At 40.8% G+C, this 24785-nt stretch overlaps 1 protein-coding gene across 6 annotated transcripts in view; it reads left to right on the top strand.

Moving 5' to 3' along the window:
• Positions 1-1605: 1605 nt before the first annotated feature.
• The window catches only part of LOC126267183 (zinc finger protein ZFP2-like), a 151726-nt gene continuing 128546 nt past the window's right edge, over positions 1606-24785 (top strand). The window contains exons 1-3 of one of the 6 annotated variants that reach the window (XM_049972146.1): positions 2033-2116; positions 17374-17515; positions 17789-17904. In XM_049972146.1, the coding sequence (XP_049828103.1) occupies positions 17789-17904 (116 nt within the window). In that variant the 5' untranslated portion in view covers positions 2033-2116; positions 17374-17515. Of the gene's footprint in view, positions 1624-1709; positions 2117-7261; positions 7350-17373; positions 17516-17788; positions 17905-19711; positions 19786-24785 lie in introns of those variants that run through there. The other 5 variants (XM_049972151.1, XM_049972147.1, XM_049972150.1 and 2 more) reach the window with 5 other exon arrangements.

Here is a 24785-nt window from a genome sequence, read left to right as displayed (position 1 = left end):
AATTGCATGCCTCAATGTATTCTGAGTCCAAAGTTGCCGCAAAGCAGTGAACACCCAGGACCAAAGCTACAACAATTGTTAAAAAAATATTCTCGCACAACATTATGCTTCAGAATAGATAAAACAATTGCAAAAGTTTCATTTTACGGCATAGGTACCGTCGCATCGAGCCACAAGGCTGAAAAGATATTTTCTTTAGTTCTCCAGTACTTTACTGAAACTGACGGAATCCAATGGAAGCAACTGAAATTCGACTCGCTGAATAACGAAACATCGGAGACAATTTGCAAAGTTTTGTCTTGACACTTTAAGGCAATTGCAAATTCAATTAGATAAATTAGTCGCTTTTTGTGGAGACAATACCAATACCAACTTCGGAGGACTTCATCGACGCGGCCAGCAGAATGCGTTTCGCCAAATTAAGGAAGAATTAGGAAAAAGTGTAGGCGGAATTGGATGCCCTGCCCATATTCTCCACAACATTATTCCAATATAAAGTCTTAACTGTCGACATTGAAGTAATAGTCATGAAAATATTCAATTATTTTTCAATATAATCGGCAAGGACAGAGAAGCTGAAAGAGTTCTGTTTATTCGCTAATGTCAATCATCAGACTCTTAACTCACCCAAAAACAAGATGGCTATCGTTAGTGCCCGCAGTTGAGATTCTTAAGCTTTGAATTCGATTAAAACAATTTTTTTAAGAAGACAGGTCATCTAAATTAATTTCAATCTTTTTTCAGTAATCTGGTCAGTGAAATTTACTTCGTGTTTCTGTAATCAACCTTGGCTGTTTGAAAAAATATATAAAAAGCGTGGAGGAAAATAAAATCTCGAGAACTGAAATATGAGACAATGGCTTTCTATATCATAGCGTGTGATTACTTAGAGAAATGGATTATTTCATTTAACAGATATCAAGCATTTGATTGGATGACGCTATCTGAAACCACAAATTGGGTGATGATTTCAGGCGATAATTGTTTTCAGGAATATAGTTATCTAAACAGCTTTTCAGAAATTAAGCGTGACTTGGAAGAATGGGAGCCTAAAACACTCGGTGGAAGGAAACAGAAAATCCTGAACGCAGATGCCAACTGCTAAAATTATGCGAATACGTGTTTTCTATTGCCTCACACAACGCCACTGTGGAACGAGTATTGTCCCTGAGGTCGTCCAAGTGGACTGATGAAAGAAATCGGCTGCCCCCGGGGACTGTGGAATCAATCTTACTGTACTACATTAAATACAAGCTAACTTGCTTGGAGTTTTATAAATACCTAAAAGGAAAAAAAGACTTGCTGAAAAACGAGAAATATACCGAAAAATATAGTGTACCAACTACTTCTGCCGCAACGAGTTCCATGTAATTGTGTTCTAATAGACAGTAATTACATAATTTTTTTTTTCTTCTATGTCTACACCCGTATCTCATAAAGTCCCGACGAGGTACCAGCTAGATATGGCAAACCACCTGTGAAGGGCAGTAGCCTGCAAGAGTATATGAAAGATGTAGATGCAGCATCCGGCGTGGTTCTACTACGTTCTATAATTTTATTCCGTGTGCAGAAGAGTGGGTCGAGTTCATGCTTTCACTCAGCCCGAAAACGATAACGTTTCGTGTAAGTGGAGTACTGTTGCACTATACTATCGCAATGAAAACAATGTGTGGCAATTTAATCTTTCCATAACATTACACTTTGCGGTTACAGGGTAAACAAATGAATTTACAAAAACAGTGGACCGTGGATGAGGAGGCTTGTAACTTTTATATTACGAAATATGTCCAAATAGGAGTAACACATGTTGCCGGCTCTATCCCTGAAAGCTGCAGACAGCATCACTGTAAAATATGTGGAATCCTCACTATTGGCTACACTGCATACTATTACATTTCAGTACTAAGTGACGGTTAGCAGAAGCACCGGTAAATGAGGCGCGTAATATTAAAATATCGGTATATATTCTTTTCAGTGTGTGTGGTTTCAATAACACGGTTTGATTAAAATTCTCACATGAGATGAGCAATAGAAGGTGTGCTGCGAAAACATGCTTTAATTCGCAGAAGAGCCGACCTAACCTCAAATTCTTTACGTTTCCTAAAGATGAAGCGCTGTAAGTACCCTAATACATATAAATTCCTAGCATATTTTACTTGAAGCAACGATATGTTTCCACCAATTGTACAAGACGTATTGTTATGTGATCAAAGAATCTGTTTTTTAAAAAATGCGCGAGATGAACCTAATCTCGTCAAATGTTTTCTTACACCTTCATGTTGTCAGGCTGAAAACTCAAATGATGCATACAGCAAGGACCTTTTAAGTGTTTGACGTATTTTTAAATAACTTACCAATGCAGATACTGACAGACGTAGATACAGTATAAGACAAACAACCGATAATCATTAATAGATAGCGAAATGTAGATATTCTGAGAGACGTAAGAGAAATATACATTTCTGATCATACGGGTGTTATGTCAAGATATCAGTCGGAAACAATTATTTTATTGGCTATTGCGAGGTACTTTGAAAATTCTTTGGTGGGCACAGAACTACAATGCGAAAATTAGTAGCAGTGTTTGTTGTATTGGGAGTGTTTACATAAAAAGTTCAAACGTAAGAAGTGAAAGAAAGGCGGCATTTATAATAGGTAACTGCACCACAGGAATAAAATAAACTCGAGAGGTGTGTAATCAACAAGGTTCGGAACTGGATGTGCTAGTATTAATAACCAGCTGGAATGAGTTTCCCGTCTAACACACACACGCGGAACAACACTGGAGAGGCCGAAAATAATACAGTTTCTCGTGTCGATTGATTATCTGTAATTGTCTGCAGTTTATGACCTAGTTCGAAACTCTGTTCCAAATCCTGTAGTTACTAGTCGGAAATATAATTGTGACCATGGCCAACTAGCAGTGTAATTTCGTTAAATGCGTGGTCATTCCCATGCTCAGACACTGTTTTAACCCACAAGCAGTTGTGTCAGGTTTTGTAACATAACTAGTTGTATGGTTGACTCTGTCAACCTGCCATAGCGTTCTGTAGGGACACGAAAAATATACTGCCTTAATATGTTTGTGATTGAAAAATATTAGGCCTAACTTGATATCGTGTTTTACATATATTTTAATGTTTGAACTTTATTTCTTCTTTTCTTATAGGTAGTACCTAAATCTGATAAAAGTACCTTACCATTCTACTTAGCAACAGATGTCTAACACGCACAATAATCACACATTACACTTGGTCCATGTTTACTTTGTTGTGCATATTAGTTGTACAGCATTATTGTATCATATTCTGGTGATTTATTCTATGCGTTGCTATTGTTATGTATACAAAAATTTTGTTCCTTCATCTCATCCACAGTGTTACGTGCACACTTTAAACAGACAAAGGAAGAACACTTTCTACACACAAACAACTTAACACTGACAAAAAAAAAATCATGGTAACAACATTCTTTTTTCTGCTCCACACAATGCAGTGACTCTTCTTTTTGAATGAAGACTCTTCCAGGTGTCTATGTTCTTCCAATTTATAAGGTGTCAAAATATTTTTAGATCATTTGGAAGTGTGGGATGTTGTAACTAAATGAGCTTTCATAAGTTGCTGAGACACCTGTTCCAAAATATCCTTATTTGTTTTCTTTGGAGTTCCACATTGAACTGAAACAATATTTGTGCACTGATGCCAGCTGCCAGCTATATATAGTGAAGCTAACCATACAGCCATTGTCCGTCATGCAGTTAGACTAGCCACAGAGTATTTACTGCACATCTGGTCGACTATGTCAACCCTTCCCATTGCCACATTGTAGTCCATGTTAATGTGTGTATAGTCCATCTTCTAGTACAGTAGTCATAGAATATTTACTGCACATTTGGTTGACTGTGTTAACCCCTCAACCCCTCTCTTGGTCATGTTTGTCCATAATAATGTGTGTATTGGTCCCTTCAACAATTGTGCAGTTGCGCTTTCACTGTGCTTCTCTCTCTCTCTCTCTCTCTCTCTCTCTCTCTCTTTAATTTTTAAAGCAGGCAAGACAACTTTGTGATATATTTCTGGTATTCAAGTAGTGAGGACCCAATGTTCTTGGGTTTCAGTGGTAGGAATTCTGGGATTTCCGTTTTATTTCTTTCTCAGAGTTCAATGCAAATTATGTGTTTTAGCAAAAGTGAGATTGTCAATGGCTAACTACATTGTCAATGGATAACTACATTACCAATTTTCAAAAGTGATATTCTGATAGGATCCATTCATAGTTCCTGCCAGTCGATGCTTAATATATATCATATCATTTACTTGACACCTTGTAAGGGCCATCTGGTTGTTTTCCACAATATAATCCAACTTATGGTGTGTAGAATTTTTGACATAAAAAATAGGAGTGAATATCAAACCTCCCTTGGCTAGTTTGTTTGGTATGTTTCCAGTGGACGAACAAACATCTTCCTCTACAAGGTTTCAGCATCTTATCTATGGTTGCAAACTCTCCTGCACTATAGTTTTCTTTACAATTTGTAACAAATGTACCCAAATATGACCTGATTGCTGATAATTTATCTTTTTCATGCCTCTGTGTGCTTGTCACTTTATCATCAAATCTCACAGTTCTGTGGAGAAATAAGGACCGTGTGTGTGACATACAATCTCTGAGAGTTATCATACCATAATTACTCCAAAGCCAGTCAAATTACGGACTCTCTTTTACAATCCTCTCTCTAAAATAGTTGTTTGGTATATTGTGTTTCTAATATGCATGTTGGTGTATTCCACTAATGAATCAATCATGTCCTTACTAGTAATCTGGTTGAACATCGTCACTTCCTATGTAATATCCTTCGCTGACCTCTTTGGGCCAGGAAGGATTTTTATTATATTTTTTGAGGGTATTTTTGCTACTTTGGCTATAACACTTCCCTTGGACCACTTATTTGTGCCATCTTTACTGACAAAGACCTACAAATAAAATCCAAATCGTCACACCATCATCATCTTCATAATGTTACATATTCTATTCTTCAGATGCAATATATAAACAGAATAACCTTGACTTGGGCAGAGCTTGTGTAATATGCATTTCTGGCACTAGGCGTGTATAGTGCAACTCATTGCAAGTTCAGTGCCGCCTGTCTTGTCTATCTGGCTCAGTTGTTTCATCTGCAGTGACTGTTTCTGCTAGTGCTGATTTGTTCTGGTTTCATTTTTTCTGATGGCAAGTTTAAACAAACAACTTGCAGCTGTGAAGTTTTGTTTTCTTCTCAGAAAAATGTTGCTGGAACTGTTTTAATATTGAAAACAACTTAACAAGATGACGCTATGGGAAAAACTCTAATGTGCAAGTGGTTTGCTTGATTTAAAAATGGCAACATGTCAATTGATGACGAACCTTGTTCTGGACGTCCTTCACCTGCCCGAATTGACAAAAATATTGAAAATAAATCGAGAGCTTGTGCTCGCAGACCGTCAATGGACAATTGATCAACTGTCAGACACTAGCGGGGTACAGTACTCGTCAAAAGAGACCCCTTTTGTGGCAGACAGGAGACTAGTTCTTCCGTCATGACGATGCACCTGCACACTGTCATCTCTGTTATACAGTTTTTGGCTAAAAATGGCATGGTTCTGCTGTTCCGTGAACCTTACTCTCCTGATCTGGTTCCATGCGACTATTTCGTATTTCCACGCATGAAAAGGGCATCAATTTGACATCACTGAAAAAGTTAAGAAAAGAATGAGGGAGGAGCCATCAGCCAGTTCTACAGGTGACTACAAAAATGTTTCAAACAGTAGGAGCACTGTTGGGACAAATGTATTAGCTGTAATGAAGAGTATTTTGAAGGGAATTGGAAAATATGTGGCTTTTCAAAATAATTCTGTATTTTTTCCTCTTTTTGGCACCCCCATGTATATGTGTATTTCACTCTAAAGAACCCACTTCTGTTTATGATTCACTGTTGTGAATGCTAACTCATATTTATTCACATACAGAATATTTGCTGTCATCAGATTCATCATTTAAAAGCTTTTATATGAAGAAACTTCCTGGCAGATTAAAACTGTGTGCCGGACCAAGACTCGAACTCGAGACCTTTGCCTTTTGCGGGCGAGTGCTCTACCAATTGAGCTACCCCCGCAAGACTCATGACCCATCCTCACAGATTCAATGCTGCCAGTACCTTATATCCTTTAGCTTTTAAATTTCCTCATTTGAGAGCCCTTTTTCTGAAGCAAGCTCTATAAGTGCAAACATAAATGAAACTTATTTGATAATGAAAGATTTTAAACCATAAAAATGATCGTATAAATAATTAATATAAAATAATTTTACTTACCTTACCAGTCGCGTGGTTGACTCTGTATACCAAACAGCATGGACAAAAATAAACAGCAATTATTGCCAATGCTTTCCCACTTCAACTCCAGCAACAACACAGATGATTAACTGTGGTCCAACTTGAGGATAGGTACAATCGCCAGCAGTTCCACTGCGAGAAATCAGAATTCAGAACAAAACATTGAACTGTGCCTGAATCAGTTAACCCACACAACTGCTCGAGGGTTAAACTAGCTTCTGCTGATTTCTACACTGGTATTTTGATGCTGTCAACTCATAATGTTCTGTATGAATTTCATTTGTGAATAACTGAATAATAAGTCAGAATGAAGTCAAACACAGATAAACTAATTTCACCACATTTTGCACTGATGAGTGGAGCTCACTGTGTTGATCTGTAGAAAAGAGTGCTGCCTTATTTCGTGAACTTTCATCACTTGTCATATAGTGGAGGTACATTCTACGGTAATACAGCTAACATAAATAAAATGCTTATTCAACAGGGGACAGAAATAAAAATATTGTGTGAAGTAATTAACTGTGGATCTTAAAGGAAAGAGGCTGTTACATCCACTCCTCCATTTTCCGCATCACATTCAAGCTCAACAGAGCTGTAACAACAGGAGGAATAATAAATGAAATATTGTAGAGTACTGTTGATCGGTTCTTAGTAAATAGTCCTATAATCTGAATCAAGAAAAGTCCAGTTCATTCAATTTTCTATAAGACGAGAGAGCATCATCAATGATCTGACAGTAGGCTACATGGGGAAGGAAATATGTAAAACTTTTTTTTCAAAACTCCTGAATGTGCATAAGATTTGCATTTACATGAGGACTAAAATACAGTTACGGAGTCCCTAGTTGTTACACTGCATTGTCAAGTTGCAACTTGTTTCTTGTTTCTGTTGATCGAAGACTTCAACAATAGATTCAAGCGCAATAATAAAGCAGGAACGGGGCCCGCTGCACTGAAGACTCTGAATGGACAATAAATAGACAGTTAAGTGTTCATGAAACCGTATCTCAGGATAGAACTGGCGGCACTAACGTGGTGAAAGGGTGGAGGGGGATGATAGTATATTATCACTGATACTTCAGTACCGAAGTGTCATTTAATTAATTAATGTCACTCAGATTCCTTCCATTATTTCGAAGCCCGGGGTTACAAATGGCGAGGGTACCTAAAACTGTTTTCGCTTCGGACCGTGAGCCCTGTCCACACCACGTACCTGATACGCCCGCGGCGGTCGTATGGTTCTGCTCCACACTGCTGCTGGCTTGCCTGAAATTATGTATCTAAATATGCAAGCGGATTTAGGGGAGCCACTCAACATTAAACACAATTCTGCCCTACGTCTTGTATGAACTACGATATTCTGAGACGGTAAGAAAATCGCAGATTGCACAGTTTACACTCTAAGTTATAAATAAGTATTTATCCTAATTAACCTTCTTGATGATTATCTGCCCACAATATCACTCGGACGAGCGTACGCGAAACTGACGCGACGCGGGTGATTGATGATGGTGCGGTAGCCGAATGATCGAATGAAAGTTCTTACGCTCGTCACACACACACACACACACACACACACACACACACACACACACCTGGTACCAGTCCTCCTTGACACGATTAATAATATAACACTGCTCATAAAGTTAATTTACAGTTCACAGTTCTCAATTGTACGAGCGTGCGCGTAACCGTCGCGGCGCGGTTGATTGTTGATGATACGGGAACGCGATGACGGAACGAATGTTCTCACGCTCGCTACAAGACACTGGCACTTGATTGCACTCTTTTGTGGTCACTAATTTTTACTAATTCATATTAGTTGATTCAGGGAGACCGACCACAGCCCGGATGATTGATACTTTACGGCACGGCAAGCAACGAACGGATACTCTAACACTTTCTCGGCGGCACTGCTCATATTTCATTACTACTTTGCGACCCTTTTCACTTAATTCACCTTACCGGACGAGGTGGCGCAGTGGTTAGCACACTGGACTTGCATTCGGGAGGACGACGGTTCAATCCCGTCTCCAGCCATCCTGATTTATGTTTTCCGTGATTTCCCTAAATCGTTTCAGGCAAATGCCGGGATGGTTCCCTAGGAAGTGCCCAGCCGATTTCCTTCCCACTCCTTCCCTAACCCGAGCTTGCGCTCCGTCTCTAATGACCTCGTTGTCGACGGGACGTTAAACACTAACCACCACCACCACCACTGAATTCACCTCCATATCTCCATTACTTCACTGTAATAGCATTTGTAGCAACACTAGAACCTTGCCGGCCGGAGTGGCCGATCGGTTCTAGGCGCTTCAGTTTGGAACCGCGCGACTGCTACGGTCGCAGGTTCGAATCCTGCCTCGGGCATGGATGTGTGTGATGTCCTTAGGTTAGTTAGGTTTAAGTAGTTGTAAGTTCTAGGGGACTGATGACCACAGCAGTTGAGTCCCATAGTGCTCAGAGCCATTTGAACCATTTGAACTAGAACTTTGATTATAATGCCATTCACATGTAGAGCTACCCACAGCACAACACAACAGCTCTGTGCCCCGTGCTCGACTCTTGCAGACGCGGCTGTCCGCAAAGATACTCTGCAACCAATCCAGTGATATGACGATACGCTTACAAGCCTTCTATTTCCACGTTACGATGTATGCATACTCACCCCAAGAGCCTACTGATACGACGCTACAACCTGTTCACGAACAGCGTAATTTCAGTGTACAAGAAAGTGAAAATATGATACAAGGCAGTATAAATACTATACCTTAATGTTAACTATATTTTTTTCCCTCGATTGTGATTACATCTCTTGCAGTTCTTAGTTGTAATTCCTCAAATTATTACCGAGCGAGGTGGCGCAGTGGGTTCAATCCCGCGTCTGGCCATCCTGATTTAGGTTTTCCGTGATTTCCCTAAATCGCTTCAGGCAAATGCCTGGATAGTTCCTTTCAAAGGGCACGGCAGACTTCCTTTCCCGTCCTTCCCTAATCCGATGAGACCGATGACCTCGCTGTCTGGTCTCCTTCCCCAACAACAACCCAACTTCTCACAAATTTCAGAACAAAATTAAATTGTTTTTATTTTATCTGCAATAAGATGTGAATTATTCATCATCACTTCTCAAATGTTTTTCTAACATGTAGAAATCTTCCTTGCGCCGTTGAACATAGTTGACTGGACGTCTTCTCCCTAAATATTGGTACAAAAAAAAAAAAAACTTTCTCCTCTTCCAAAAGTAAACGCAAAATTTCGGTAGTCGACATTTTTTTTCAGACAACCGTCGCCTTCGAATTCGAACGACACACTGTAGAGCCTGTCGCTGGTTACGGCAACATGTCACGATCGACAGTCTCTTCCGACTGGCTGTCGACTGCGGCCCCAGTAGTATTCGTGGGGCCCGCTGTTCTCAGTTGTGCTCTAAGTGTCACGTACACAAGGAATAAAAGGCGGTGTATTGGCAGCTCTGCCATTTGTGCTCAGGTGATTGCTGTGGAAAGGTTTCCGACCTTATAATAGCCGGGCAACGGGAATTAACAGACTGAAAACGGAATGGTGATTAGAGCTAGACGCGCTGGACGTTTCGATTCGGACATTGTTTGCTAATTCGCTATTTGGACATCCACAGTGCCAAGAGTGTGTCGTTAATACCAAGTTTCAGGCATTACCTCTCACCACGGACAACGCAGTGGCCGACGGCCTTCACTCAATGACCGAGAGCAGCGACATTTGCTTTGTGTTGTCAGTGCTAACAAGCAAGGTGAACTGCGAGGAATAAATGTGGTAGATACGAGGAACGTTTCCATAAGGACAGTGCAACGATATTTGGCGTTAATGGGCTATGGCAGCAGATGACTGACGCGAAAGCCTTTGCTAACATCATGACATCGTCTGCAGCACCTCGTTGCCATATCTGTTGGACCCTAAACGAGTGGAAAACCGTGGCCTGGTCAGATGAGCCCCGATTTCAGTTGGTAAGGGTTGATGGCAGTGTTAAGAGTGTGGTGCAGACCCCACGAAGCCATGGTTCCAAGTTGTCAACAAGGCACTGTGCAAGCTGGTAGTAGATCCATAATAATGTGAGCTGTGTTTGTATGGAGTGGTACAACTGAACTGGCCGTTGATGCTGTCACTGAAGAGTTAAAAGAATGTGAGATGGGTAATGTTTGGTTTGTTTCCAGTGTGTTGGTATCTCAGGGGGGGGGGGGGGGGGGGGGGCGTGGCTCATAACGGTCAGCTGCTACGGTATTATCATGGGTTCGTGAACGCGCATTATAGAGACGGCCACCTTCAAATGCATTACGTGTTTGGAGCAAGGCTTCTGTAATAAAAAGCAACGAGTGTAGTAAAACATGAGATTCAAAACATTTAGTATACTTTTGTGAGCTCTTCCTGTATTGTGTAATGCATTTAAACATAAATGTAGCTACTGTAATTAATTAACCGTCCGCTCATTCAGACAGCACAGCATCGCTTCGTTAGGCAATTTCAGCCTCAAATTTGTGATAGCTGAGTGTGGCAGCAATCTGAAACAGTAATAATGGACACGGATTGTTTCGATTGTTGCTGACTTTAAATCATCATTACTTTGGGACCTTCGGCAAACTTATCGCATCCTTACTATAGCTAGTCTATTTGAGCTCGTAACATATTACTTTATGTGAGTTACAAATTAATAATAAGAGCTGTACATATGCGGCCTGAGTTGCTCCCCCCCCCCCCCCCCCCCCCCCCAGCAGATGACTGGCATGAGGCAATTTATCGCAAAAATGTGTTCCTGAACTTCGGACCCCTAATTGGACCAAGGTAAGTGATTTTAGATCTTTACGTAGATTGATCTTATTCCTAGTCTTGATACTATGTACTGAGCTATTGGTTGGAAGTAGAGACATATTACCTGCAAGCAGTTTAGTTTCAGGAACAAATACACTGAGAACCAGTGGTTAGAATACCTAGTTCCTTGAACAGGTTTCTACATGATGTTATTGACTTTACACCACAAATGAGTCTATTACATGCTTTTGCTCTCTAAACGCCTTTACTCTTCTTTACGAGATACCCCAGAATTATAGGATGAAAATAAGCAAAGAATGCAGGCTTTTTTTGTATTTATGTCTCCTACATCTGACATAATTCGCATTGTAAATACAGACTTGTTTAGGCGCTTCAGCAATTCTGTGCTAAACGCGTCCAAACTGAATTTAAATTTAACACTGTCAGCCTGTTCTATCTGCATGTCTTCATGTGTTACACACATGCTGGAAGGAAGCCTCTTACAGCCTCTGAGCTGCATATAGTAGGTCATAGTGAATTGGCTTTAACCCATTTATTAATGTTGGTTGATGCCTGTTGTTTTTACAGCACACGAGAAATCTTTACTGCACAGGCGACAGTACACCTTGTACGAGCCTTCTTTTACTTATCTTAACCAGGAATAACTATTTTTCCAGTTCGGATAATAATTTCTTAGAAGGTATTCCAGCACTTCTAGGCGAATTATGTGCATACTGTCACTTTAATCCCTCATATTGTCTACAGTTGTAGAAATAATTTACAGGCGTAACACGTTCCTCTGGAAACAATATGTGCCTTAAAATATCTAGGAGTAACTACCGGAGCGACCTCAAGTGGAATGACCACGTAAAACATTTCAGATTCATGGGAAGAATCTTAAGGGAATGTAACTCATCCATGAAGGAAGTGGCTTATAGGGCGCTTGTTCGATCAATTCTTGAGTATTGTTCACCTGTCTGGTATATCTACCAGATAGGAGCTAGAGGAGGTCCAACGAAGAGCGGCACGTTTCGTCACGGGATCGTTTAGTCGGCACGAGAACATTACGGAGATGCTAAACAAACTCCATTGGCAGACGTTACGAAGAGTGGCGCTGTGCATCACGGAAAGATTTACCATTGAAGTTTCGAGAGAGCACTTTCCGGGAAGAGTAGGACAACATGTAACTTCCCTCCACATATATCTCATGCAATGAGCGTGAGGAGAAAATTTGAGAAATTAGAGCCAATACAGAGGCTTACCGACAATCATTTTATCCATGCGCTATTCGCAGTGGAGCAGGGTTGGAGCGCCCAGTTAGTGGTACCAGATGTGGCGACAATGGGAAGATACACCTTTTGCAATTTTGGCAAGTGTTGGGAAAAGTGACTTAATGTTCTCGCAGATTTCAATATGATCCCTTTTTGTTGGTGTAATAGATGACAAGTGCATCTGAACGTCATTTTCACAAATGTTTCCACTTATTTGTCATGTTTTCGTGTGCCAATTGCATGTGATATGTTCAGGTATCAGACTTTGAATCTTCTGCGCCCGACTCATCGGATTTGTCGTTTTTGATTGTATTTTTTTTTTAAGTTTAAGTAACTTATACCCTGATTTAGTGACAGCATTTTTGAAGCGCACAACTTGGGTCGAGACTTGTTGAAAGTGCCATAACGGCCGAATGTCCTAAATTGTCGAACCTACTTGCCACTTGTTTATGCATTAAGGCTTTAAATTTAATTTATAGGTATTGTATTTTTGACTGCATGCCGAACACAGGCGGCTAATTGGAGGGGCGGCTCTAGGGAGGCGAACCGTGACATCATGGCCCAGGGCGCCAGAGTTTTGGGGTGGCCACTTCATCTAATAAAGAAATGTGAGAATAAGTTGGGAATACAAATTACTCATAAAGTCAAGGGTCTTATTGAAAATTATCTATGTACAGAAACATTGTGCTCCGATTTACGAAAGAAAACGTTGACTCCTAAAAAAATTGGAAATATTGATATAGACAATAGTTTCATGCGTATATAAAATAAAAATGCGTATATAATCATGTTATATTCCATTAATCTTGCTCACAAAGACGTTTCAATCGTCGCACGTAGAACACCACTATAATCCATTCATCATAAGAATAAACCTGATGCAAACATTGCACTATGTATTCTTCCGCGTTTGCTGGAACTTCATTGGATTTCCGTTTCACGTGGGACTGCAGCCAAGCTGTCTCAAGTACTGTCAAGTGCGATAATAAGGGTACTTTTGTGCTGTGCGTTACGCGCACATCTACTTAGCGATAATAGGGGACAACAGCTTTACCGGCGCATTTAATTTGGACAGCACTGACCGGTCAGCTGATGCAGCTAGCCTGCAGAGACGTGACCAGCTGCAGTTCACACGTAAAAGAGATGAACAGAGGAGCAATACAGCTTCGAATGTAATTTAATTTTTAAGCAGAATGGAATAATACACTGCAAATCTCCTAAAATACGCTCCTTAGACGACTAGACGAAAACCGCAACAAATCGTTTTTACTTAAAGTACTATTGTGATTAAAAACAAGGATAATGTAAATTCCTGACTCAACCACAGGGTAATTTTCCTGCATAAGCTGTGTGTAACGTAAGAGAGTATTGAAGGATTTCACCGTATAGTTAAATATTGAAGCCACTGAAGGTATTACTTATAATCAGTCGTTTGGTAATCTATTAGCTCCTTCTTTATCCGAATCCGAGAAATACATTTCAGTTCTGGAAGTGTCACCTGCTACGTTGATAACGAGCCTATCAGCAACAGAATCCACGAAGTCAACCAGGCACAGCATTTTCTCCTCTTCTTTTATCCCACGAGCGTTCGGCAGTGACGTGTGAAGAAGCTGCGTGCGTTAGTTCTGTACCTCTGGCAGCTTAACAGTCTTGTTACTTCTCGGGCCGAATCCCTCAGCTTGGCTCCACATCAATACTGTTGGGTTCATGTTGTAATGCTACAGTAGCAAATGTAAAAATGCAGTATTTGTATGATGTGCTCGACGCTGTGAATAAAATTGTTTTTCATGTTTTACGATTCTTATCTACCTCTGTGACATAAAACGATAGACACAGCCCAAAGAAAAAAGTGTCTGGTTTTTCAGTTTTGACTTAAAAAATTAAATATTATCTTTTCTTAATTTAAACGGCTTTTATGTAGAGTCTTTCATGAAACATCGATCATTAAGAATTTGTATTTGAAATTGAAATAGGAATTTCGCGTCAAATATGTAATTAGAAACAAGAAGTCGCGCATTATTCATAAAACATGATGATGAGTTTTGCAACTACGAGATGTAGGTTTTCAAAATGGAACGAGGAAAAAAAATACTGACGAGATTCGAACCAACGCACGAATACCCGAATCTGATTCATGTTCCTTTACTCCACCAATTACCCTACACATTCGTTATGAGTTAGTTTATCTACTACAGTGTATACAACGCTGCGAAAATTTGAAAGCAGATTATTTCCGTAAATTTATGAAAAACATTCAGAACAGGCTATTTCTCGGCACTTTGCAACCGTGTTCCACGTGCGTGCTTCACTACGGAACACAAAACAGCCTCAGCCATTTTCATACTGCGCATTAACAGCACAACAATAAGAACACAACGCGGTTGTCTGTCACTGTACAGGATTTTTGAAAAAAAAAAGAAACTACGTAGCTAAAACGTGATTAAGAAAAACTTTTATGGCTGTTAGTAAATTTGAATATCTTAATGTTTCATTTTAACATAAGTTTTAAAAAACGGATTTGAAATTTTAAGTATTTAGCTACTAATTAGTAACTTAACAGTATTTGTACGAATCTTCCACAGACATCCACAAGCCTCTTTATGACATGGAGCAATTATAAACACAATAATACGTCAGTGTGGAGTTCTTTATTTTTAACAATAGGATAACGAAGATGTTTCAAAATATGACCTCTCTCTTTCTCATTAATTTGTACTAGGTTTGTGCATAACAGTTCCAAGTGCTGATATTTGACGCACGTTTACTATTTACATTATTGTACAAATATTTAAAAAAGCTATGAAGCAGGTTGTGCATTGAAATGCCGAAGACGGTTTTGATGCTTCATATTTCTGCGCAATGAAAAGCAGATCTTGAATTACACATAATCTATTCGAAGTGATAAGTTTGTTTGACATTAGCATTAAATTTTCGAATGCTTCAAAAAAAGCTGAAATTATGTTTGAAATGTTGAATAATATGCAAATAAATAAGTAAAATCGACAGCAAAATAGGGATATTTTGTTTTAGAGGTTTTAGATAATGAATACCGTGCCTTAGGGATGTGTCGACTGAGTTAATGGGGAAATATTTTTGGGAGTTGGCAGCCGTGCATAGTGGATACGCCACTCTGTTAGCAACAATGGATGCTTGCCTTGTTTGTTAATAGCTAAGTAGCAAGTTAATTGTTTGATACAGTGGTCGAACTGTGGATTATGGCCCTAATACTGGTCTGTATGTCGTTCACTTATATAGAAACACATTTCATTTGCCAGACACAAAAGTTGATAATTGCACATTCAGCTGGCAGTAATTTCCAAGAAAGTTTTGCCTATCGAAGTCGCGGGCTGCAAACGATATATATATCAATCGCGCGATTCTACATCGATCACGCGACTTTTGTGGCGGGCGTTATGATAAATTATTTGTGAGATGCTAGGAAAACCCAAATAATTTATGACGGTAGTGCGTGGGATGGCTGATATTGTAGACGTTCCTTTATGCCTCACGTAGAAGAATCTAATTTCATGCTTACGCAATGTAGAAAATTGTTTGATTTTTTGTCGGAATTGTGACACTCAACCCATATTTTTGTGTGACATTGGCAGAGTTAAGGCACTGAGGAAATGCTTCCCGTAGCATACGCATCAAATGGACTTTCTCATGACGAGTGAGATAAGTCGTTTCTTTTGTAATTACAACTATCTTAGTAACGCTCTTCTTTTGTCGTTGCTGTAAACATGTTCACTACGCCCGCCACTACAGTCGCGTGATGGCTTTAGAATCGCACGTTCGATATGTATCGTTTGGAGCGCTCGGTTTTGATACGCAGACATTCTGGGAAATTACCGGCTATAACGTATTGCGAACGTTGTAAACTGTTGCATTGTCTGACGGCAGGAAACGGCTTTCAGGCAGGCAATGTAGTAAAAGACGAGCGGGGAGGGAAAATGTAGACAAGAAATTGAAATTTTCTTTAGATAATTCTTTCCAACCTAAGAAAGATTTTGGTCAGAATGATCCAAGCACAAATGCAGATGTAGACATAAATCAGGGTAAGCCTTCGGTAGATGAAGACGTACCTTGAACGTCGCAGGGTAGACATTACATTGTATGCCAGCTCTGTGATGAATGTGAAACCATTCCAGTTGATTGTAGTACGCCCTCATCTGTTATACCCATCTGATACTCAGACTGTCAGTGGTGTAGTTGATTCAAATACCCTAACATGGCCCGATAAAATAGAAGATTTTTGTTAGTGCAACGTTAGTTAGAAGAGGGCCTCCAGAACAGTAACGGAATATGAAAGCTGCCCGAAGGATGATTCTAATCGTCGCTTTATCTCTAAAAATTACAGTTTTGCGTAATGGTGAAATGCTTAAGAGGAAATTGTTAGTTTCTTCAAAGAGTACAAATGCTGTTTTTTGTTGCAGCTGTAAACTCTTTCCGAACATTAAAATATTATTAACTTCAGGTGGTTATAATAACTGGCGGCACATTTCTGATACATTAGCTAGGCATAGTAGGTCCCAAGTTGACTTAGAAACGCACCTAAAGTGGGTGGTGCTCGCCAGGAGATTAAAATCTGGCAACACTGTCGATGTATAACGCAGGAACCCGGCATTGGAAAGGTGTAATCGTACGCCTTATGGCAATTATCCAATTCTTGGGTAGACAGTGTGTTCCCTTAAGAGGGACGTCAGACAAACTGTTCTCTACAACAATGGAAATTTCTTAAAATTGGTCCAATTATTTTGGTAAATTTGATTCAGTTCTTGGCGAACATATAAGGAGAACAAAGCGAGGTGAAAATAAGTCTCGTAATTATTGGATAAAAACTTACAAAAAGAAATAATTCACATTCTCAATCAAAAAATTAAAAACAAAATATTATCTTTATTGAGATTGCTAATACTATAGTTTAATTTTGGACTGTACACCAGATATTTCTGTTGTTCAGCAGATGATTCTATAATCCGTTCGGGGGAGCCCCTGAGGTCTATAATCCGTTCATCATAAGAATAAACATGATGTAAACAAACACAAGCGCGGCGATTGGTCAGAAGTCGCAGCACACGTACACTGGTGTTGTTACGCTCTTGGAAGTAAGTCTTACTTACGTATTTTAGATATATTACTAAGTTACGTTAAATGAAACTTATTTAAATGTATTAACAGCCATGATTCAGTGATTCCAGTTGAAAATTAACCCCTCTGATATATTAGGTAGTTTCGATGTGGTGTCATTATTCACAGAGTTTCCCCTTCCAGAATCTCTACAATTTATTGAAATAAGTTTTGACAAAGAGATTTCAGATTTATTCAGACATGTTCTGACCTCTACATACTTTTTATTTAACAATGAATTTTTTGAACAGATGGACGGCGTCGCCATGGGTAGTCACTTATCCCCTCTGGTGGCCAATTTATTTATGGAAGAGTTCAAGGAGAAGGCGCTTGAATCTGTTGACTTGAAACCCACTGTATTCTGGAGGTATGTTGATGATACCTTTGTAGTTTGGCCCCATGGTCAAGATAACTTGCAGGACTTCTTAAGACATCTGAACTCCCTCCACGATCAGGTAATGTTCACAGTGGAAATTGAAAAGGAGGGATGCCTTTCATTCGTAGATGTTCTGGTTCGGCGCAGAGAGAATGACACTTCGGGACATGAAGTGAATCGGAAGCCGAAGCACATGAATTTGTATTTACGTGCAAATAGCTGCTACCATCCTGCGCAGACGATGAGTGTTCTCCGATCTTTGATCCATAGAGCGCGTATTATTTCTGACGAAAGCAGTCTGCAAGAAGAAATTTCCCACTTACAAAGAGTGTGTGAAGACAATGGGTATTAGCTACAGCAAATACAGAAGGCACTGAAAATGAAATCGAAAGTGGTCGCAAAGAAAGCAGAAGAAGACAAAGAAACCTTTAAATCGATGGCCTTCCTGTCATATGTGGGTAGCCTCTCATCAAAACTAGAACGGATTCTCAGCAGACACAAAGTAAAAAGTGATTTTTCGTCCTCCACCCAAGACAGCTGCAGTCGTGGGTTCCATCAAAGATGATTTGCTGCTCCGAAAATTTGTAGTTTACAAAATACCATGTGAATGTGGCCTTTCTTACATTGGACAAACAACTCGTACTGTCCAAGAAAGATGTACAGAACACCAGGGGTACACACGACCTTTACAACCTAACAAGTCGGCAGTGGCAGAGCACTGTATTGACACTGGTCACAGTATGTTGTATGACAACGTCGAAATTTTGGCAATTACATCATCTTTTTGGGATTCGATGGTGAAGGAGGCAATTGAGATTCGCTTGAAGACCAATTTAATTAATAGAGATAGTGCTTTCAACCTTGATACATCATGGAATCCGGCACTTGGTGTAATAAACTCACAAAGACGTCGTCACAGTGCAGTTCACAGTGATTTATCGACATGCCAACGCAGGTCGAGTGCGGAGTCATAGTGTAACTCGCGCATTTTGCACGTCTCTGCCGCAGACCAACGTCTGGCGCATTTGCATCTGTGGCCGTATGCGCAGTTGCGCGGTACACGAGTATAAAGGCGGGTCCACAATGAGCGCCCCGCGCCGAGCTGCGCAAAACGGCTCTGCGCGCTCAGTGTGGACGGCGAACCGCGCTGCGCCACGCATTTTTCCGGCTGTTGTCGGTACATCAAGGGAAATGGCGCGTTTGCGCGCGCTCAGTTTAGACGGGGCTTCGATCGCTCCAACTGGAACACAGTGCGCGGCGGGGCGCGGACGGCGCAGTCCTCTCTGCTACAGCTGTGCGCGGGCTGCAGCAGCACGGCGCTCTCATCAGTGTGGACCCGCCTTACAGGGACGAAGCGAGCGCTGAAGCGGTAGTCTTGCGGCTCACTCTGAAGGTTGCTGAACGTAATACAGCCGAAATATTAGAAGAAGGAGAATTCTTGCGGCGAAACTTAATGGAACAGTCTTTGCGCCGCCAACATCTGAAGATTCACATAGCGCAAAGGTTACATCAGATTTACTCTTCTGATGAACGGATTATAGTTAAAAGTATCGCTTCCAAGACGGTCGCTAACTCAGGAACTCGTTTTATTTATAGCCTACAACCACGAATTCTATCGTGTGCGAACATAAAGTATCCTTTTTTCCCGTATTTGGCCCCCTTTCAGTCCCGGCTCTACCTGTCTGTTCCGTAACTCTTCACTTGCATCAACATTCCCTTCAATACATTTCACAATGTATCGGGTCTTACGTGTCCCAGTCGAACTCCATAGCAGAGCTGTCAAGCTTATCGGTCTTCCAGTGAGGTACTACGATGTGTTCTGTAAGCTCCAAACCAGCTAATGTTCTGCTGAGGAGTTGTCTTATCTCGAAGGTGAGTAGTAATGCCCACGGATTGTTGCATTGTTTCTGTCCAGGTATCGTAGGTAATGCACTAGTTCTCAGCAATTCTGTATGTATGTTTTAAAAATGTCTCTAATTGCTTCAGACTTATCGTCACTGGTGGTTTTAACTGTGTTTCGGCTTGTCACCTTGCACATTGGAAACTGCGACAATGAGAATGACTTATACTACTCTCTGTGACTGTCGCGTATAATTCGGTGGAGATTGTTTGTAGTAAACGAGATCTTACACTCTTCATATTCTGACCTACTACATCAAAAGTACATATGTCACTAGGATAGCAATAAATGTAGCTCTGCGCGAATTAAGAGACTCGACGCGTCGAAGAACATAGCTTAAATTGCTGCAGACGAAATGAACATGAATCATATGTCCAGAACTCTTTCTTAAAATTACGTTCCTATTTATGGGTAAGTCACCATTTCAGAGCATTTATAGTAGCTTACTAAGCAGCAACCAAACAGTACTGCTTTTAATTACTGTGAGTGAAACTTTTCCATGAAATTCTCCCTTATTTTACGGTTTTCGAGTACGGTATGTAGTTAGGCAGCTAATCTAACACTACAGCTTAAATTATTGCGAATGAAACAAGCAGCAATCATATAATACTCTTTCATAAAATTACGAGGGTCAGTCAAAAAGTAATGCCTCCTATTTTTTTTCTACGTTTAATTGTCAGGAAATTTAAATGCAATTACATAGGTTGAAAACCACAACATTGAGGATCATTTTGTCATTTTTCAATGTAATCTCCGCCCATCTCTACAGTTTTGGTCCATCTTTGAACAAGGGCATGTATCCCAGCACGGTAAAAATCACAGCTCTGCTTCCTAAGCCATTGACGCACGGATGTTTTGACGGCCTCCTCATCTTCAAAATGAATCCCACGATGAGCTTCTTTTAGTGGCCCGAACAGATGGAAGTCTGATGGTGCCAGGTCAGGGCTGTATGGGGGATGAGGCAAAACTTCCCATCCAATTTTGACAATCTCGTCAGAGGTGTGACGACTGGTGTGTGGTCTTGCATTGTCATGCAAAAGAAGAACATCTGCCATTGATTTTGTTGGGCGAACTCGCTGAAGACGTGCTTTAAGTTTTTTGAGGGTTGTGACGTATTGAACAGAATTTATTGTGCATCCCTGCTCCAAAAAATCAACTAGAATCACACCCTCTGTATCCCAGAAAACTGTTGCCATAACTTTCCCTGCCGATCGCACAGTTTTGAATTTTTTCTTCCTCGGCGAGCTTGTGTGACGCCACTCCATTGACTGCCTCTTTGATTCGGGTTCAAAAAAATGCACCCATGTTTCGTCCCCGGTCACAATTTTTTTCAGAAACTCATCTCCCTCCAAACGGAAGCGCTGCAAGTGTTGGCAGGCTATTGTTTTCCATGCCTCTTTATTCTGATCGGTTAACATTCTTGGAACCCACCGTGCAAAAACTTTTGAGTACCCCAATTGTTTAATAATCGTGATCACACTGCCTTTACTAAGAGAAATAATGCGACACACTTCATCTGCAGTCACCCGACGGTCACCACGAATGATGTCATCAACTTGCTGAATGTTGTGTGGAGTCACTGCACTCACCGGCCTGCCGCTGCGCTTTTCGTTAGTCAACGGTGTTTGCCCTTCAGCTTCCTTACGACGACGAACCCATCGTCTAACAGTGCTGACATCCACTGTCACAACACCATACACCTTCTTCAGTCTTTCATGAATGCGTATGGGCGTTTCACCTTCTGCATTCAAGAATTCAATCACACAACGCTGTCTCAAACGAACATCGATGTCGGCCATCTTACAAACTTTTGCTGTGCTGCCACCTGTTGACACAGAAAGTTACTACTGCAGTGGATTGCAGAAGAAGGTTTGAGGAATGGCGCCAAATTCAAATTTTTCACTTAACTTAATTTTTTTAAGTAGAAAAAAAATGGGAGGCATTACTTTTTGACCGACCCTCGTACTTTAGTGTTCTCTACAACTGTAACGATTTTTGACTGTATAATCCTGTTTATACTGTATATCAAAATTACTTTTTTTTTTTTAAAGAATATGTCACGACTATCGAGAATGTATTTAGGCATGAAGATAACGCTACATTACAGTAGACAAGTTCAATTCTTCGGAGTGAAACAAGCAGCGACCATGTTTATAGTATTCTTTGTTCAATTTCTTGTCGGCTGGTGTGGCCGTGCGGTACTAGGTGCTTCAGTGTAGAACCGCGCGACCGTTACGGTCGCAGGTTCGAATCCTGCCTCGGACATGGATGTGTGTGATGTCCTTAGATTACTTAGGGTTAAGTAGTTCTAAGTTCTAGGGGACTGATGACCTCAGATGTTAAGTCCCATAGTGCTCAGAGCCATTTGAACCATTTGTCCAATTTCTTTCCAATTTTTTTACGGAAACGCCGCTAGTTTCGAGTATATTATTTGCAGAAATATCAGAGGACAATAATATGCACATGACGTTTCACTTACGAATATTCTACATTATGACGCTGCACAGTTGTTATTCTCAATACGGTTGACGGCTAAAATACAGTTAAGAGGATGGAAGCATTGTAACATCATCTTAATTTGCAAACTTCCATACGTTGATGGCAGTTGAAATGATCTGAAAAAAGAAAAAAAAATACAATGCAGAGTCTTCATTTTTTTGTCCCATGTACAGCTATGTCTATACTCTGCGAACCACTGTGAAGTGCATGGCAGAGGGTAAGTCCCACAGCACCAGTTCAGTGTAGTACTTTTTTCATGTCATTCTGTTATGGACCGCAAGAAAAATGATTGTTTAAATGCCTTTGTGCGTGCTGTGATTATTGTACATTTTATCCGCACTACCGGTGTAGGAGTGATATGTAGGGAGTTGTAGTATGTTCCTAGGGCCTAATTTAAAGCCGGTTCTTGAAACTATATTAGTAGACTTTCTTGGGATAGTTAACCGTCTGTTTTAAAGATCCTGCCAGTTCAATCGTTTCACTAGTCCTATTTGGTTTGGGTCTAAACTACTTGAGCAATACTCTGGGATGCGTTACGCGCGTGATTTGTAAGTAACTCCTTTGTAGACTGATTGCATTTCTCTACTAGCATTCTACCAAGAAACTTAAGCTACTACCTGCTTTACTCATGACGAAGCCTATGTGATGGTTCCGCCTAATAAGTGTTACACCCTAGTACTTGTATGACTGCGTATTACAACGGTGACTCACTAAAATTACCATGATACTTTCGTTTTGTCAGTTTTTCATTTTTGAACATTTAAAACAAGCTGTCAATCATTGCACCACTCTTAAATCTTATCATGGACTGATTTAATATTTTTACATCTTCGTTCAGACTTCACTTTGCATCATCTGTGAAGAGTCCGTGTTTACTATTAATATTGATCGCAAGATCATTAATATGGAATATGAACTGCAAGGGACCCAACAAACTTTTGTGGGATACATCGGAAGTTATTTCTACATTTGTCAACATGCTGTATTCTCCCGTACCAAGAAGCCCTCAGTCCTGTCACATATTTCGTCTGATACCCATATGATCGTGCTTCTGATAGTAAGTGTAGATGTGGTACTGAGTCAAGTGCTTTTCGGAAACCGAGAAATACTGCATCTGCGTGACTGACGTGATCCATGGCTTTAAGGATGCCGTGAGTGGTATAATACTGTTAGAGATAACTCATTATGGTTGAACTCAGAATGTGGTGGAAGATTCAAATCGTTGTCAAGGATATTGGGCGGTAGTTTCGTGGATCACATCTACTACCGTTATTATTCGCTTGTGTTGTGTGTCCTTTCTTCCGACAACTGGGCACAATTGTTTGTTTTTGCGATTTGGGCGTAGAATCTCAAGTAATGTGCCCACATGTAAAAGCCGCCCGCGAAAGTGCGCCGCTAAACAGCAATTATGTGAACTTGCGATAGAGCCGCCACGATTGAGTGCCTGTTTAGATCCTGCCTCTCGAAGCTACGCTCGCGCTGAGCTTGCGCCCTACCCGCCGGTGAATGCCTCATCCATCCATCCTTCCTCCACGCCAGGGCCTCATCGTGCGGCTGTGGTGTGGGGTCAAGCAGCTGTGATGCACATTGTATCGCTGCAGCGCATCCATAAAAGGGCGCGGCGAATCGCGCTGCACAAGCCGCCTCGTTATTCAATGAGACTGCTGCACGAGTAAGCAGGCAGCCCCTTCCTGCGGGATCGCTTCCACCAGACAGCCAGGGTGTTCTACAACAATGCAGAACACTCTAGCAGCCGTGTAATTCATGGGATGGGCAACCAGATCCACCACAGGCCGACAACTCGTTGGCCCCACCTACTGCGAGAGTAGTGTCTCTCGCAGTGCCAGTGCAGACAACAAGAGCGTCTCTATGACCAGAGACGCTCACAGAGGTCAACTCAGTTAGACCAACACAACAACCAATAGGTCTACGCAGGAATAGCACCTAGGGTGCTTGTTGTTGTTGTCGTCTTCAGTCCTGAGACTGGTTTGATGCAGCTCTCCATGCTACTCTATCCTGTGCAAGCTTCTTCATCTCCCAGTACTTACTGCAACCTACATCCTTCTGAATCTGCTTAGTGTAGTCATCTCTTGGTCTCCCTCTACGATTTTTACCCTCTACGCTGCCCTCCAATGCTAAATTTGTGATCCCTTGATGCCTCAGAACATGTCCTTCCAAGTGGTCCCTTCTTCTTGTTCAGTTGTGCCACAAACTCCTCTTCTCCCCAATTCTATTCAATACCTCCTCATTAGTTATGTGATCTACCCATCTAATCTTCAGTATTCTTCTATAGCTTCTATTCTCTTCTTGTCTAAACTATTTATCATCCATGTTTCACTTCAATACATGGATACACTCCTTACAAATACTTTCAGAAACGACTTCCTGACACTTAAATCAATACTAAATGTTAACAAATTTCTCTTCTTCAGAAACGCTTTCCTTGCTATTGCCAGTCTACATTTTATATCCT

Source organism: Schistocerca gregaria, chromosome 4, assembly GCF_023897955.1.
Source record: "Schistocerca gregaria isolate iqSchGreg1 chromosome 4, iqSchGreg1.2, whole genome shotgun sequence".
NCBI lineage: Eukaryota > Metazoa > Arthropoda > Insecta > Orthoptera > Acrididae > Schistocerca > Schistocerca gregaria.
This window is presented reverse-complemented; position numbering and strand designations above follow the sequence as displayed.